At 47.0% G+C, this 18,744-nt stretch overlaps 1 protein-coding gene across 12 annotated transcripts in view; it reads left to right on the forward strand.

The window, feature by feature from the left end:
• Positions 1 to 18,744, forward strand: part of Apba2 (amyloid beta precursor protein binding family A member 2) — a 233,298-nt gene that overhangs the window by 163,262 nt on the left and 51,292 nt on the right. For all 12 annotated transcript variants that reach the window (XM_015994740.3, XM_076544361.1, XM_076544313.1 and 9 more), the window contains one exon: positions 8,863 to 9,856. In XM_015994740.3, coding sequence (XP_015850226.2) covers positions 8,903 to 9,856 — 954 coding nt within the window. In that variant the 5' untranslated portion in view covers positions 8,863 to 8,902. The remainder of the gene's footprint in view (positions 1 to 8,862; positions 9,857 to 18,744) is intronic.

Genomic DNA, 18,744 nt, shown 5'->3' on the forward strand with positions numbered 1-18,744 from the left:
CAGTCAAAGCAACTCTAACAAAAATACTGCAGAAGAGTGTGGCTCAGGCTGCAGCACCCACATCTCATAGTTCAGAGGCTATCAGAGGGGATGTATGAGGTCAAAATGCTGGTGTGTTGGTATCTGACTGGGTCCCTACACAGTGGAAAGGATAAAGGAAGTCTCTTGAATCTCTTTCATAAGATTCAGAAGGCTCAGCTTTTCTGACATGACCTTCTCACATCTCCACCTCCTAATGCCATCCTTTGAGGGGTTAGAATTTCAACATAGGAACTTCTGGGAGACTCAACCATACAGTCTATAGCAGATTATCTATTCGTCTTGAAACTATGATGCAGCTATTAAAATGAAACTCCTGGGAATTTTTTTTATTGCTTATAGTATTACATTAAAAGAAAAGAGAAAGGGCTGAAGAGATGGCTCAGTACTTAAGAACACTCACTCTTGCGGAGGACCTGAGTTTGGTCCCTAACACCCATCTTGGGCTACTCATAACCAACTCTAATTCCAGCTCCAAGGGATAATCGGACATTCTCTTCTGGCCTCTGCAGGCACACCACCCCCCACATACACACAAATAAATAAATGAAAGTGTAAAATATACTATAAAAGAGAAAAAGCGGAGAACACAGAACTGTGTTTTCCGGTAAGTTCTCGGCCGTATGAAGAGATGTGCTGAATAAGGAGCGGAAAGGAATATACCACAGAGCATATCTGCAGCGGCTCTCTTCAGCTGAATCACTCGACCCTCCCTCCTTTCTCGTTAAATCCACAGAGCAATGGATCACCATTGTCATCACCAGAAAGTAATGAGCCCTCAGAAGCGGTCACCCCCACATCACCGTAGAGGCAGCATGCCGGATTGCTCACACCTCTGGCTCTCTCCCAGTGAAGGGGGAGAAGCTCTTCGAGGCCTCCCACAGGGCAGCTGTCCCCACCCAGGAGCTGTCCCCCTAGATGTGGTATGCAGTTAAGCAATGGAAATCTGTCCGCCAGTTGCTGCCTGAGTTCACCTATGATGGCAGCCAAGCTGGTGGTGGTTCATGGCTCTGTGGGTGCTTCCTCTAGGCATTAAGAGGCCCCCTGAAAAAGTTGTTTTGAAAATGAGGTATTGAAAATACTTAGCATCAGGCTGTAAAGTACTGCCATGCCATGTTGCCATGGCATGTTGACACCTTATTGGAATACACACTGCCTGAACATCACTGGATGTTGTTTTTGTGTCTATTCTGTGGCTGTGTACCACAGAAGGAGTGACTTATGGAGCACAGAACTTCATCTGGCTACTCTTCTGGAAGCTGGAAAGTCTAAGGGCAGGGCTCTGGCACCTGCTGAGGATGTAGCATGGTGGAGTGTTAAAACAAACAGAGGAGTATCTGAGCTTGCGTGTGTTCTTAAAGACTACTAATAATGCATACAAGTAACACTGTACAGACTGAGCAGGTTACAGTTTGTGTTTAGGAATGTATAGATATCTAAATATACATGTTTACATAACAACAAGTATTATAAAAAAGAGACCATGAATTTGAAAGAGAGAAAAGGGGGCAGTATATGGAATTCTTTAAAGGAGGAAAGGGAAAGGAGAAATTATATAATTAGATTACAATCTCAAAAAGATAAAATAATTTTTAAATGATACTAATAACATCATGTGGGGCTCCACGCTCATGACCTCATCTACTCCAATTATCTCCACAAAGTCACTTGTAAATACCTCTAACACATGCACATTTCATTTAAGACACAGGTTTGAGAAAGCTAGCAGAATTCCTTATAAGGAATCGTTTTGTTCCACCTCCATCTCTGTGCACTCTGTTGTCTCACTGCCCCTCAGCCACACCTTGTCCCCTGGTATGGGAGCTGTCTACTAGTCACCAAATGACCCCACATTGCCAGACTAGCCACCCTTTGCCCTGCTGGTAGCAGTGGAATTGACCTATAAACTGGATCTGAAAATAGTCTGTAGGAGTCTCCTCTTTCCCTGTGCCCCATGAGTGGGGGTGGGAGCACACAGAAAGGTACTCTATTGCTTGATAAAGGGATCAGACCCACCTCATGGAGAATGGAGAGTCCCCAGAGACTCACAGACAGATATTTGAGATATACTGTTCAAACGAAGTCCTAGGTTTGCTTGAAGCAGAAGTACTTGCAGCTCCAGGCTAGGCTTTGGCACACCCACCCAGAATGTGCCGTGAACATGCAGATCCCCAAGTTGACATGTACCCTTCAAAGTGAGCACAGCACTTTGGTGGGAGGCAGCACTTTGCTTTCTGCTATGACCCCTCTTCTATGTGCACTGCTACCTAGATGTCCTTGTGTTCCATTGAAGAGATAAGGCACACACACTCAGTGTCACCTGCCATCACCACTCACACTCTACTGTGTTGGTAGAGCCACTTAAGACACAATTCTGACCATGCATCATCTCCCTTAACTTTCATTTGTAGCTTTTCTTAACTCCCTATTGGTTGAGTTCAGACTGGAATTGGCTACTCTGCTGTGATGTGAATATGGCATGTTGCCTTTGAAGTCCATATGTTGGAAGTTGGACCTGGTGTGATAATAGAGGAAGGTGATGGAGTCATTAAAAGGTGGGGGTAGAGGAAGACCCTTAAGTCACTGGGAATGCTGTTCTCAGTGGGGATTAAGTTAATTCTTGTGAGATCCTGAGTTACTTGTTGAGAAAGCTAATTGTGATGGCAACAGCTTGGGCCTTGGGGTGCTCATTGGCTGTCTGGTTAACATTCCCTCTCCCCTTTGACCATTCTCCACCACACCTATGCCATCTATTCTGAGGCTTTTACTGGAAGGAACTGATGTTGGCGTCTTGGCCTTGAAACCTCCAGAACTCATCTAAATAAACCACTTTCTGTTATAAACCTGCCCAGCCTCAGGTATTTTGTTGCAATAACAGAAAGTAACTAATTAAACTCTTGCATTTAACCTCTTCAAGACCTGCAGGCAGATAGGCCATTTCCAATTTCCTAAGCATGGAAGCCATCTCAAATATTTTCCCCAAAGTCTCCCAGAAAACTGGCTTCTGAATTTGAACAGGGCCTTCATGTCCATCTTTAGTGGGAGAGCACGTTCTTTATACTGAAGGTTTCCAGTTGGTGAAATGGAATTCTGCAGATTCTTTGAAGGGGCATCATTACCCTCCCAGGTGGCTGCTGTGGGTCCTTTTCTCTTTGTAGCCACTGAAAGGAGGCCCAGATTAGGACTATGATGTCAAACCCAGATGCCACACCTACGTTTCATAGTGAAACATTTACAAAAACAAACAAACAAAAAACAGACCCTTACCACTGCCCACCTAGAATCATATTGTGGCTCAAAGCAAAAAACAAACAAACAAGCCGGGCGGTGGTGGCGCACGCCTTTAATCCCAGCACTCGGGAGGCAGAGCCAGGTGGATCTCTGTGAGTTTGAAGCCAGCCTGGGCTACCAAGTGAGTTCCAGGAAAGGTGCAAAGCTACACAGAGAAACCCTGTCTCAAAAAATGAAAAAAAAAAAAATCCAGTAATATCAACCCTATCTTTCCTTAATATTCTGACATTTGCTATTGATTTTTGTTGTTGTTGTTGTAAAACATTGTAATTAAAATATTACTTGTTCTGCTTCCTGAAAAATTTTGGTCTTAGCAGCTCTAGGAAAACACCAATAATGCAAAAACATTTTAATTAGGTTAGGAATAAGGGGGTGTGGTGGGGCTGGAGAAATGGCCTAGCAGTCAAACTCCAGCTCTGAGGGAAGCAGAAAAAGAAGAGCCAGGGCTTGCTGGCTTCCAGCCCTCCTGAGAAAATTCGGGCTCCAGGTTGAGGGAGAGATCCTGCCTCCAAAGAACAGTCAGGGAGTGGTGGGGGGACACCTGACATCTTCATTTGGCATGCATGGGCATGTGCACCTGTGTGTGTGTGTGTGTGTGTCTGTGTCTGTGTGTGTGTGTGTGTGAATATACACTGAAAAAATATATACAAGTGGAGACATCTTTGAAATTAGAAATAAATCCATATAGTAACTGTGTGTGTGTGTGTGTGTGTGTGAATATACACTGAAAAAATATATACAAGTGGAGACATCTTTGAAATTAGAAATAAATCCATATAGTTGTTACTTTTCTGTTATTGTGATGAAATACCATAACCAGAACTAACTCATAAAAAAGAGTTTATTTGGGGCTCATGGTTCCAAAGTGTCCATAATGGCAGGGAGGCATGGCCAGAGCAATGTGGTGGCAGGAGCAGGAAGCTGAGTCATCACATCCTGAGTGTGTTGATATCAAATCCCAAGCAGATAGCAGAGCAGACGTGGCACAGAGCCTCTAAACTCAAAGCCCACCTTCAGTGGTGTACTTTCCTTAGCTGGGTTGCACCACCTAAACCTCCCCAAATGGTGCCATGGACTAGTGACTAAGTGTTCACCCATGTGAGCCCATGGCAGACATTTCTCATTCAAACAACCACAGCAAAGGATGCATCTAACCATTTCTAGTTAATCCCACAGGGAAGAGCATAGGAGGGTGGTCAGCAAGATGAGCACATTAATGGGAAGGGGAAGCAAGGCTGTGAGGTGGTGTCCTTTGCCTAGGGACACAAAAGTATCAACTGAAAACAGCCAAGAATAAGCAGGTTAATAAGGTGTAACATTCCTTGATCAGTACATATTTTTTTCCTATATACCAGCAACAACCAGGTAAATAAGGGGAGAGAAACTTCATTGCAACACAAAAACAATGTAAGGATAAACTTAGCAAAGGATATTTCTAAGCTTAAAGAAAACTGCAAAGCCATTGAGAGCCATTTAGGACTTAGGTAGATGTGGAGCTATTTGTGGAGGGAAATTAGATAAAAAGATCGAGTATCATGAGTTTGAAAATTTCTCTAAAATAATCGATAATTGAAGGCTGTACCAACCACAATAATGGTAGAGTACTGGAGGACATTTGGACTCAATAGCTCTTAAGTTCATCTGAGAGAATAGATGTGAAAATAGCTGAGAGATCTGAAAATGAGAATAATGGGGAAATTGATTTATCCGATGTTAAGATCTCACAGCCACAGTAATTAAAATGGCGTGGGGCTGGTGCTGGGGAGAACAAATGGTGGAGACTAGAGAGTCGGGGAAGAGCTAGGCTTACACAAAGGTAGTGCAGACAGCCTGTCTTAGGACTCACAGCTCTCGGGTTTTTAACGGTGTACAGGTGTAGTCATGCAACCACCCTGCCTCTCATTGCCAGCGTGTTCAAAACCCACTCGAGTTATTCAGTATTTAGTGGATGATTAACTTTGTACTAGTGAATTTTCCCCAACTATAGGTGAGTGCAATATTGGGTCATGAGCATGTTTGGGGTCAGGGAACCTACATGCTGATGCTCTCTAGATTATATGGATTGAATTGAATTCGTTTTACTTACAGGATTGTCTTTCTTATTAGGAACTTCTCTCTCTCTCTCTCTCTTTCTCTCTCTCTCTCTCTCTCTCTCTCTCTCTCTCTCTCTCTCTCTCTCTCTCTCTCTCTCTCTCTCTCTCTCTGGTATTTTGAGACAGGGTTTCTCTATGTAATTTTGGTCCCTGGATCTCGCTCCATAGACCAGGTTGGCCTCGAACTCACAGAGATCAGCCTGGCTCTGCCTCCCGAGTACTGGGATTAAAGGCCTGTGCCACTGCTGCCTGGCTAGAAACTTTTATCTCTTATTCATATATTTTAAAGGTAAAACATTCACAATAGGAACTATATATTAGATAGCTACCTCAGCATTAAACCACTTTCTCAGTCTATCTTATAATCAAAATCAATATTTATGCCTTGTGCACAAAACACGTTCCGTACCTCAAAGTGGATATGCCCAGTGGCATTTGCCTTTAATCCCAGCACTCAGGAAGCAGAGACAGGTGATCTCTGTGAGTTCGAGGCTACTATGGTCTACAGAGCTAGTTCCAAAATAGCCAAGGCTACAAAAAGGAACCCTGTCTGGAAAAACAAAACAAAACAAACAAACAAAAAAAAAATAAACAAAAAGATTAATGAAAAGGTTGTTAGCAGGAATTTAAAAGTTTCTAACAATGCCTTCATTTGATAAATATTTTTACAGAATTTATAGAGATTTATCTCTTATTTTAAAGTAACAGTCCCTTTGTCAACTGGTTCTGCAGATGAGTTCCAAACAATTCTAAAATGAAACAGCACTGGAAATACCCAATGAGATTTGTTTTTCAATAAAAGTCTAGCCTTCCCTTGAGTTCAAGAAGCTGTATCTATAAATTGCACTCATAGAATCCAAAACAAATTAGTGGCGATAAATGACCAACTTTAAGAATCTGAACTTTAGATGTATAGTATTTTCAAAGTGAAACAAGTATATCAGGATGCATCCTCATTGTAAGTCTGGGCACATCTGTATCTGGTGTTTGAGGGTAACCGGTGATCACAGTGTGTGTGTGGGGGGGGGAGGGTTTTTTTTTTTTTTTTTTTTTTGGTACATGGGAAATTCAGTGTGAGGAGTGTGAGGTGTTTTGGACACCACTGCAGGCAAGCGTCTATGCAGGGCACTCCGAGCCACAGGATGTGAACAGCTCCGGTTTGTGAGCTCTGTGGGGAGGCACGGTTTCAGAGGGAGGCTGCTGAGGGCTTGTGCTGGGAACCTGGTCAGTGGCTGCTACAAATATTCTTGTAGGTTGTCCTCAGTCTCCCCATGTCTAACACACTGCCTTCATCACCTAAATACCCACTCAGACCCCGCACACCCACCCTCCACTGGTCTAGTCCAATGTCTCACTTCTTTTCTGTGTTTTTATTTAGCTGTAGTAAAAGAGATATAAAATAAATTCACTGTCTTAACCACTTTTTATGTTAATGGAAGTTCTCATTTCTGAACTAGATGACTGGGATATACTTTTAAAAAATAACTAGTATGGGCTGGTGAGATGGCTCAGTGAGGAAAGGTGCCTGCAACCAAGGGCAATGACGGGAGTTTCATCCTCTGGACCCACTTGATAGAACCAGTTTCTACATGTTGTCTTCTGACCCCTACAGGCAGGCTGGCGTATGTGCACATATGTATATACACACAAACTCTCATGTACACACACACACACTCACACACTAAAGTAATTATGATGCAAAGATGTTGTGTTGTAAATGTCACCATTAACCTAAGGGATCCGTTACCCAGACTTTTGGTCACCCACCTTTGTCATGAACTAGTGTCACCCACTCCTTCTTGAGGCCTATGATACCACTTATCAGCTGCCTTTCCTCCAGCTTCCTGTCTCCCCAAAGCAGCCCGTCCACACTAGGCCCACAGAGGGGATCCCAGCAGAGGAATCCTTTATGTGCCCCCCTAACAATTCCCAGTGATCCTGCCTGGTTAAGAAGTACAGCATTGACTGCTGGGCGATGCTGGCAGCGCTGTCCCAGTGTGGGCGCACAGGGTCCTTGCAGGGTTCCTGTAGTTCCAGGCTGCATAGCCTGCGGGCTGCAGCTACACCTTGTTCCTCTCGTCCCCTTGGCCGGGTAGCTCTCTCCTTCCTGCTGAGCCCTCAAGCCTGCCAGGCGTCACACATGCATTGAGTCGTCTGTTGTTCAACCAAGACCATTCTGCCAACTGGGCCCTCTGTGGAGACGGTTATGGAAAGGGAGGAGGGGAAGGACGGGGCAGACTTACAGAGAAGGGGGACTGAGATCGGCTCCAGGGAACTTCAGATTTAATTAATGCATTTTTGGTGTGCTATAAAAGGAGTGCATTTTTACAGTTAAAAATGTGCAAACAGAAAATATAGAATCTAAGCTTTTTCTGTGTGGAGTCCTACTCAGTCTTCCCAAGCATTCTGTCTTAATTCTGGTTTTTATTGCTGTGATAAAACACCATGACCATAAGCAGCTTGGGAAGGAAAAGGTTTATTTCAACTTAGAACCTTCAGGTTGCTGAGGAAAGTCAGGAGAGGAACTCCAACAGATCAGGAGCCTGGAGGCAGGAGCTGATGCAGAGGCCGTGGAGGGGTGCTGCTTATGTGGCCTGCCCAGCTCGCTTTTTTATGCCATCCAGGACTACCTGCCCAAGAGTGGCACCAGTCAAACTGAGCTGTGCCCTCCTGCATCCATCATTAGTCAAGAAAATGCTCTCTAGACACACCTACAGGCCAGAGTGGGCATTTTCTCAACTGAGGTTCCCTCTTGACCCTAGCTTGTGTCAAGTGGACATTGAACTAACTAACCAGCACACGTACTTTATTTATACACTTCACTTTATTGACATGCAGTGATGGTATCAATGTGGAGTACCATGTGATGCTTCAGTGTATGTGTATTTTGAGTGCTGAAACACGGGTTTGGACCAGAAGATTTCATGTCTTTCCTCATTGGTCATGGGTCTTCCCAGTGTCTTCGGTAGATGTTGCTCTTTTTCTCTTTTGAGTGCAAGGAACCCAGTCTTCTGACCCTTTGACTTGGCCACCTGGACTATCCTTGTGCAGAGGTCAGGAATGGACCTATATGTCATAGTGTTCTCAGTGGCAGGGCACCTACCTGGGTTCCACCCCTAGCACCAGAGTGTCACAAACCAGTGAGTCTATGAGTTCTAAGGTGGGGTTGGGCATCCTGGTGACTGTCCTCTCCTCCATGTCTTTGTTCCAGCTCCGCCTCTCCTCAGACCCCTCTGGCCCAGTCACAGGTTTTCCCCTGCCCATGAGGCATTCAGACAGGACTGTCACGCCCTTTGAATGACTGCGCATTCACAGTGCTCTGAGCAAATGTGCTGTCAAGATAGAGCGACGTGGGTATGGTCACATAACAAGGGGCATGTATCTTGGGTTGGCCATGGGTATGTGACTCTGATAGCTCTCTCTGCCTTCCTCTCCACAGTGGCTGCTTCCAGGTAATAATGGCTGTGTGAGTGTCTGCCATGGCCCACCGCAAGCGCCAGAGCACTGTGAGCAGCATGTTGGACCACAGGACCAGGCCAGGTCCTATCCCCCACGACCAGGAGCCTGAGAGCGAGGACACAGAGCTGCCTTTGGAGGGTTATGTACCCACTGGCCTGGAGCTGGACACTCTGCGGCCAGAGAGCCCCACACCTGAGGAACAGGAGTGCCACAACCATAGCCCTGATGGGGACTCCAGCTCTGACTATGTCAACAACACATCTGAGGAGGAGGACTATGATGAGGGCCTCCCAGAGGAGGAGGAGGGTGTCACCTACTACATCCGGTATTGTCCTGAGGATGACAGCTACCTGGAGGGCATGGATTGTAATGGGGAGGAGTACATAGCCCATGGTGCCCATCCCGTGGACACCGATGAGTGTCAGGAAGCAGTGGAGGAGTGGACGGACTCAGTGGGCCCTCATACTCATAGCCACGGGGCTGAAAACAGCCAGGAATACCCGGACAGCCACCTGCCTATCCCAGAGGATGACCCTTCTGCCCTGGAGGCCCATGACCAGGAAGAAGATGACCACTACTGTCCCAGCAAAGAGAGCTACCAGGACTATTACCCCACAGAGGCCAATGGGAACACAGGTGGCGCCTCCCCCTATCGCGTGAGGCGTGGGGATGGGGAACTGGAGGATCAAGAGGAAGACATCGACCAGATAGTGGCTGAGATCAAGATGAGCCTGAGCATGACCAGTATCACCAGTGCCAGTGAGGCCAGCCCTGAGCACATGCCTGAGCTGGACCCTGGGGACTCCACAGAGGCCTGTCCACCCATCGAGACTGGCCATGGGCCCAATAGGCATGAGGCGAGGCCCAAGTCGCTGAACCTCCCCGCTGAGGTTAAACACCCCGGAGACCCCCAGAGAGGACTCAAGACCAAGACCAGGACCCCAGAGGAGAGGCCAAAGTGGCCCCAAGAGCAGGTAGGCTTTAACTACCCCCAGGGAAGGGGTAGAGGTCGCTGGAGAGTGAGAGATCACCCAGCAGATAGTGAAGCCTACGAGGGGTGGGGTGATGGCTGGTGGAGGAGAGTTAGCTGCTGTGCAGTTCATTCAGTACCTGTGATAGTTTAGGGATTCTCTGCTCACTTACAAATCCATCCCTTAAATTCCGGAACCCATACCACCAAAGGGCTGATAAGCAGCTCTTGTCTCCCAGGAAATGCCCTGACCTCAGGAGGTTCAGTCTTTACTCTACTGCCAGAACCTGCTCCTGGCAGGAGAGTATCCATGTTACCTTCTGATTCACTGAGGTGTTTTCCTCAGGCCAGCAGGGCCCTGGTCAGGATGGTGGCAAGGAGGATGTAGGCTTTCATGCACTTCCCCGCCTAGGGAGATAAGTGCATTCCACAGTGCCCATTGCAATGTCTCCAAAGCTCTCCTGACCCGACACAACTGACTTAGTTATGAAAAGCTACTGTCTTGAACATCATTATTTGAAATTTGATAATGTCATAGAGAAGAAATGTTTTCTAACACAAGGGATCTAAGCACAACCATGGTTTAAGTTACATCAAACAAGTATGTAGTCTAATAAACTCTTTTGAAAAAAACCACCATCCCAACCCCCCAAATAGAAAAAGAAATCACTGTGAGTAGAAGTAATTACTGTATTTATATAAAAGAATTTCTCTTTGGCCCTTTGTGTGCACCACTTCCCTGGTTTGTAAAGCCTTATTTTTCCCCAGAAGGTTTTGTGAGTTTGAATATTTAGTCAATATATTGAATTGAACACACACACACAAACACACACACACACACACACACACACACACACACACACACACACACACACACAGTGAAAGCTTGTATTTGGAACGTGAATCACATTGACTTGCTGTGAGACTCCCCATACATTCTGGTGCCTTTTGTTCTTGCTAAGTTAATAAGTACCAGCTGACTTCACTTTGGGGGTGCGCCTCTCATTCACAGCAGTTCTGCCTTCATGGGGAGTGCCGTGGGGTATAAAGCGCTATTGTACTAGTGAACGTTAGGGGCAGGAGTTCTGGGCCCTGGTCTGGGCTTTAGACCAAAATGCCCACATGTTTATTCCTTCATTTTCAGAACATGGGCCTGTCCCCAACAGCAGCGATGACACTGCAGGGGTGGACGTGGGCTGTATAGAGCATGTGACATATTGTGTTTTGGTGTAATAAGTGGCCTCCCTGTCAAAGGTCTGTCAAGAGAAAATTATCTCGGCACCTGGTGTGGAGTGAGAAGACCCAGTGTTTTTCTCTGTTTTGCTTCATGATAACCAGATGCTAAACTGAATGAGATTCCAGAGACCTTTGGGTTAGAGTGTTAGGGCTGGGGTGATGGATACGAATGGATGAATGAATGAGTGGTGGTGACTAGTTAGAAGGGGAAGTAGGACAAGTCTCAAGCCATCATGGGAGACAAGAAGGAAGTCTGCTCTCTCAGAGACAGGTGATGAATGGAAAAGCAGGAGTCTGTCGTCTCTAAGGCCAAGGTATCCTTAAAGCACTGTTCTGAGCCAAGACATTAGAAAAACTCATGAAAGTTAGCTAATGATTATATAAGGTTGCTTTTTCTTTTTTGTTTGTTTGTTTGTTTTTTGTAGTTACTCATTCATTAATTTGTCCATTCATTTACAAACTAATCCAATCAAGAGAGAGCCAAGCAGGACCCAGCTTGAGGCTGACCAGGCCCTCACAAATAAATGAGCTGAGTGCCTTTGGAAGACTCTGTCGGCCCTTGCTATGTGAGTAAGGCATATATCCTGTAGTCCTGGGTAGTTCTTCTTACACAAGGAACTCTGAAATTGGACCATAAATATCCACTGGTGATGGGATCGCCTTGGAAACCAGCTTCTCTAGAAAATGCATGGTACTGAATACTTCGAAGGTGCTTCATTTGAGTCACAGCTGTGTTCCTAAAAGGAATATTTTACTCCCCTGGGGACAGCTGAGCAGTGCCGGGAACGATCAAAAGCCTGGCCTAAGACAGCAAGTCAGAGTGCCACTGAGTCCCTGGTCCGGTACCTGGAGCCATCCACGTGGTTAGTGCAGAGCTGCCTAGAACTGAGGTGGCAGCAGCCAAAGAGAGGGCTGGACAGCCCTGGCCTCCTGGCCTCCGTGTAGACTTTCTTTGTAAAGTGTGCCCTTGGCCTACAGCATGGGCCTCACAGCAGGCACCCCAGAACTGTTCAGTCCTATGTGCATTTCAACAAGATGGCGCATTCAAGTCAGAGAAGCAAAGCTGTGAAAGTCTTTAGCTGGAAGGACATGGCAGCATCCCTTACCTCTCCCCTACTCATTTTAAACTTTGAAAAATACAGTCAGGGTTAGTTTTTGAAGTGTGGTTTGAGTGTTTCTAATCTGAAAATACAGAATCCTAAATACGCCCAAGCTGCAGCCGCGTGATTGCTGAGGTAGGCTATAGGAGGAAAATTTCACACCTGACATCCCGAGACAGGCCACAGGCAAAGCACAAGCACATTAAGTGTGGTGCCCTCAGGCTCTTCATACAGGAAGTACACATGAATTCTCATGTCATGGGTCTCATCCCCAGCATATCTCTTTATGCACACGCAGACACTGCAAAGTCCGAAAAATACCACAAATCTAAACCCACCGATGCTCCCAGGTAGTCTATGCAGGCAGGATGCTTAGGCTGTACTGAAGAGCATCCTTCAGTCCCTGCATGGAGGACAGTAGGTACACAGAATAAGTGTGAGAGATGCATTTCCCACAGGCCAACCACCCATCCTAAAGAACTGTTTACATGTTTCCTGTGTTCCCTTTCAAACTGCAGCACTGAATATAGAGCACACAGCTATCAGTGTGGCCTAGGTATCTCTGTCGTTCAGCATTCTTATACCTGGCGTATCATGAACATCTCTCCATGTTCCATAGGATTTTCATGGTTATTTCACTGACCTTTTGTTCTATATTATTATTATTATTATTATTATTATTATTATTATTATTATTATTTAGTTTTTAGAGACAGGGTTTCTCTGTGTAGCTCTGGCTATCCTGGAACTCTCTCTGTAGACCAGGCTGGTTTTGAACTCACAGAGATCCACCTGCCTCTGCCTCTCTGAATGCTGGGATTAAAGGCGTGCACCACCACCACCCGGCTTCACTGACCTTTTAATGTTGCATTTGGGTGACATGCCACACGATTGCCGTTTATTTATTTGTCTGTGCCTACCCCACTACCGAGCATGCAGGTGGTGGGTGGTGCTTTTTTCTGTATGTGAGACTGGCACAGACATTTTAGTGCCAGTGGTGTTTTGTCTTTTGATGTGCTTCTTGAGGGCCAGGGCCCGAGTCTTATATCAATGCTGACACTTTAAATTCCACTCCGCTCACTTGTCTGCCATGTTCCCCTTTTCCATGAGATAATGGTCCCCACCTCTCATCTCTGGGATTTTCTTCTTCTCCATTTCACAGAGTGCTTCATGTACCTCGGCTGCATGTTTCCTTCAGCATGTTTCCCTTTGAATGGGGACCGTGCTCATCATCTCTGTGGTTATTAAAATGCAGATGACCTATCAGCTTTCCTCCTGCCTCTTTGGGATATGGGGGGAGTCATATGACTCTGTTTTCCCACACTTGGGAGATGAATTTATAGTAGACACTGCTTTAGTTTGGCCTCTGGAAAGCACGTCACTTGGTGTGACAGGAAGTGGGATGGATGGCGTGTAGTGTTTGCCCGTGCTCTAAGTTGCTAGGCATGCTCAAAAGGCTCCAGTTCTTCCAAGTTATAGTCCATCATCGGGGAAGCCAAAGCGGAAACTCAAAGCAGCACCTGATGGGAGACCATGGAGGAGAGCTGCTTGCTTCTCATGGCTTGCTGGCTTGCTCAGCCTGCCTATAAAGCTCAGGACCACTTACAATCATGAATCAAGAAAATGCCCTCCAGGTTTACCTTTAGGCAAATGGAGGCATTTTTCTCAACCAAAGTTCTTCTTCCCAGACGACTCTAGCTTGTGTGAAGGGGACAAAAAGCCAACCAGGACATCTCCTGTGTCTCACGGAGCTTCCTTCTAAGGTAGAAGGCTGTAACCACAGAGGGCACAGCTACTCAGCAGCAGCAGCTTCACAGAGGAGAAGATTGACTGAGACAGTGGCTTCCGGGAGTCCCTGGGATCTCCAAATCCTCAAGGCTCCAATCCCTGAGAAAAGTATTACATATAATGTTTGCGTTTAACTTCCAGCAGCCACCTCTATTTTAGATCATCTCTAGATGGTTTATAATGCCTAGCAGAGTGTCACGCCATGTCAGTTGTTGGGTAATGGCAAGAAAGTGAGGCTATGTTCAACGCAAACTCAGTTTTGTTTTTATGAATATTTCCCACCCACAGTCATCTGAATCCTCAGATGTGGAACCCACGGATGCAGAGGGCTGGCTGTGCTTGGTTGGCGGATGAATTAAGGAAGTTTCTCGACACCACTTCCTTCTCCTTCAGGGATCACTCATTGCTTGCACAGGATACCTGCACTGTGGGGCCAGTGTGCCAACATCCCATAGCTTCAAGCCCTTTTCTCTCCATTAGGAGAAAAGTATGTGGAAAATAGAAACCCAAATCTCATCCTAAGGTCCAGCATCTCTTACTCAATTCTAGGATGATTTAACACCAACCCAAAATGGTGGATGAAGAGCCCAAAATGGTGGATGGGGGGCCCAAAATGGTAGGTGATGGGCCCTTTTCATTCTTGTCATTATTGGAAGGCAGCTGTGCGCACCACCATACCACCCATACTCACCTCTTGGCATCATTGGGACCTTTCGTGTCTGAAGAGTTGATAATCAGTTGGCTTCAGTTTATACTGAATTCTTGGGTGACTGTGAAGGTGGCAGGGGAATCTGTGGCATGGTACAAAGGGCTGAAAGTCTCTGATCTCAGGAATTCCTGGAGCATCCGAAGATTCAGTGCTGAATGTCGGACTCACGAGACAAATGAGGTGTGTCTTAGTCACTGTTCTATTGCTGTGAAGAGACACCAGGACCAAGGCGGCTTATAAAGGACAGCATTTCACTGGGGCCTTGCTTACAGTTTCAGAGTGGGTTAGTCCATGATCATCATGGTGGGGAGCATGGTGGCAGGCCATCAAGCATGGTGCTGGAGCCGTGGCCAAGAGCTTACATCCTGATCTGCAGGCAGGAGGCAGAGAGCGTACTGCAAATGGTGTGGCCTTTTGAAACCTCAAAGCAAGTCCACCCCCAGTGACAGACTTCCTCCTGCAAGGCGGCGCCTCCCATTCCTCCTTAAACAGCCTGCTAACTGGGAACCAAGCGTTCACATCTATGAGCCTATGGGAGCCATTGTCGTTCAGCCAACCACAAGGTGGTTGAGCTCTACATTGGATAAGTAGCTCCTCCTTGTACAGCTGAAAGGGCTGACCTTTGCTCCCTGGGGCTGACCTTTGCTCCCTGGCTTTGCTCACCTGTCCTCTTGAGGAATGCTGTGAGAACACATCTGTCCAGTGCCAAAGATCCTGGTCTATGGGTGTATACGGTGGCCTGCGTGGTGGCAAGTTCTCCATGTGGGCTGCTGAGCAACTGGGTTTAACAAGTGCTACATAGCTTGCTTTGTCCCCCCTCGCTCCTGTCCCCTTACCTGCTGCTGCCTCATGCGGTCTGTAGTGAGATAAAGCACTCTGAAAAGGCCCTAGAGCAACTTAGTCCTTTGGACATTGGGGATTTCAGGCTGTTCCCTCTCTGGAACCTTAACACCACTCAGTTGATAGCATTTGGGTTACAGCCTAGTTCAGCAGCTCTACACTGTGGGTCCAGTGAAGCAAGTGCATGTTTTGATTATTTGTAGTTTTCATCATTTCTATTTATCACCAACCCAGCCAGCGTGTTTTCTAGCAAGAGCCCTCTGATAATAGGAAAACAAGAAAATCAATACCTCATAGCCAGCTTAATACAACAGCTAAAGTGAAGTGTGATCCAGAGCCTTCAGCCACATTGAGTGCCCCGTCCATCACTGTTCATTGCAGAGGTGTTCTGTCTGTGACATTTCACTGAGGCTTGTTTTGTAAAGGACTTTTCCAAATTGCCATGTGAAGATTGGTGCCAAATGGGCAGAGACAGTGCTATCTGCATGCCTGACTTTGACCTACTTCTAGTGGAGTCGGTAGTGCCATGCACATTCTGGAAGGGTACCTCACATGTCCCGTCTGGTGGTATGTGAAACAAGGGTTAGCTCCCACTATATAGAAGAGAACCAAGAGAGGAGTTCAAGTGGATTGCTAGCATCTAGGTACCTCCATGATCTGCATGCAGGGGTGCCTCTATGATCTGCATGCAGGGGTGCCTCTATAATCTGTATGCAGTGGTGCCTCCCTGGTCTGCATGCAGTGGCGCCTTCTCTAGTCTGTATCCAGGGGGGCCTCCCTGGTCTGCATGCAGGGGGGCCTCTCTGGTCTGCATGCAGTGGTGCCTCCCTGGTCTGCATGCAGTGGTGCCTCCCTGGTCTGCATGCAGGGGGGCCTCCCTGGTCTGTATGCAGGGGTGCCTCCCTGGTCTGTATGCAGTGGTGCCTCCCTGGTCTGTATGCATTGGGTAGGAGGAGTCCAGAAAGGTCTGGGAAGACAGGCTTTAGTGTTTGCCCTGTGCCCAGAGGGTGCAAACTATCCCAGTTCAGGTGGTGTTTTGGAAAGTGCCTACAGGACGCAGGGTTTGGGGGGTTCCTGAGGACTTCTCCAGTCTTAGTCAGGAGGACAGACTCCTCAGGCCCTGGGTCTCTGTGGAGGACCCCTGGCCTCTTCCTCCCTACAGCCCTCCTACAACCCATCCTCCCCATCCACACGTGCCTCTGCTCACACATGCCTTCTGTGTCTGCCTGTGGGCTGATTTCTGTAGCCCATACTACCTGGTGCACTGGGCCTTTATTTCTTTTAATCACACTTCTCTCTGGGCAATGTGACAGGGTGACCTCTGCTCCTACTTCAACAATTTCCCAGGATTGTTTTTGAAAGAGAAACCCTGTGGGTGCTGCTTGATGTTGTTGCCCGCCCCTTCTCCCAGAGCTTCTGAACTTGATGCTGGGGCATGTCGGCCCAGCCAGCAGAACCACTCTACTGGGCTTTAAGAAGGGGCTTGGTATGTGTCACCAGAGGTGGCTGTTATTGTCAGGAAGCAGTTAATTTAGCAGGAAGTGAGAATGTAGGCAGAGGTTTAGAAAACTCTGTTAAAGTCAAGGTGTAAACTATTTTAGTTTCCAAAAGTTAATGAACTGATCTTTATATATTTTTTTTATTTTCAATGCACAAATTAAGGGAGTGCAGTGTCATAATTTCATCATGTATACAGTGTAGAATGGCTTAATTAGACCATTCTTGGTTCTTTATGATAATTGTCAATGCAGGGACTGGGGAAATGGCTCAGTGGATAAAGCACTGGATGATCACGTGTGATGATTGGAGTTCCGGTCTCCAGCAGCCATGTAAAAAAATGAAGTCTTTACTCCCGGCACTCAAAGGGCAAAGATGTGATCCTCCAGGCAAGCTGGCTAAATTAGCTGAATTGGCAAGAGACCCTACTTCTGTAAACCAAGTGGAGACCCATGGATCAATGTCAGAATCTAGCCCTCACACACTTGGGCATGTGCATTAGCACAAACATGCACCCACCCATGAACATGCTCACATGCATGTGTACACACACACACACACGCACACGCACACGCACACGCACACACACACACACGCACACACACACACAGCACACACACACCCTCCAAAATTATCAGTCTGTCTACTAATAGACGTTCAGAAGGTGCCCTTTTCCTGGTCCCTATAGAGAGTGCAGCATGTAATGTATCTGCCATAGTCAGGAGACTTGGACCTCACCTTGCTTTTCAGAACATTTTTGGCAGGTTGCCTGTACTGGCTAAATCAATCTCCAGGGTCTGGGGAGGAATATCGACTTGGACCTGAGTGCTGATGGAGTGTGAGGGGTGTGCGGTACTGGCGATGATGATGATGATGATGATGATGATGATGATGATGATGATAACAAGTTTTAAGTCCAGGGAAGTCTTCAGTTTGTGAGACAGGCCATGCCAGCCGGAGACTGGGGGTTCCAGTAGAGCTAAATGGTGGCCTTGTTATCAGGGTGACACAGGGAAAGGTAATCCCAGCTGATGAGGCAGGGTGGGAGGATGGCTGAGACTGCAGAGCTGCAGAGGGTGAGTGGGGCAGCTGCTGCTCTTGCAAGGTCACCCCAGGGGTAGTTTCTCACATGCCATCTCCTCAGCCTCTCCTCCCTGGAGCCCTGCATTTGGAGGACAGGGGACACCCATAACTCTTTGTAGTTGCCTTGGTTTTCTTATACCTGCTTTCTAATGGACAGGGTAATGGGGAACCCACACCGGCCTCACAGACATCAAGATGAGCTTTCTCACTGGCTTCAAATGCTGCCCTAGGCTCTCTTCACTATGGGCACCATCTCACCAGTGTTTCCTCTTAAAGTCTGTTCTCCTTCAAAGCCAACTCCCCCTAGAGGTAACCCGGTGCCCTGGGCTGGCTGGCTCCACATTCCCTCCCACCCATTTTGATTGGTGCCTGTGTGTATCAGGCATGGAGGTTGGCAAAGTGAGGATGGCCCTACTCTTGCATTTCAGAACTCATTCTAGAGGGGGAGAAAGATGAGGAGAGACCCCTTCCCAGGTGGAGCTGGATATTCAAGAAAGATGCCTACCACGATGAGGAGTTCCAGGAAGAAGATAGACTCCAGCATGGGTGAGAAGTGAGGGGGGCTCATGAGTGAGGCTAGCCATGGAGGTGCATGAATATCCTCAGCATGGACTGGGCTTATAGCGCTGATGGATTGTG

This window comes from Peromyscus maniculatus, chromosome 1 (assembly GCF_049852395.1).
Source record: "Peromyscus maniculatus bairdii isolate BWxNUB_F1_BW_parent chromosome 1, HU_Pman_BW_mat_3.1, whole genome shotgun sequence".
Taxonomy (NCBI): Eukaryota; Metazoa; Chordata; class Mammalia; order Rodentia; family Cricetidae; genus Peromyscus; species Peromyscus maniculatus.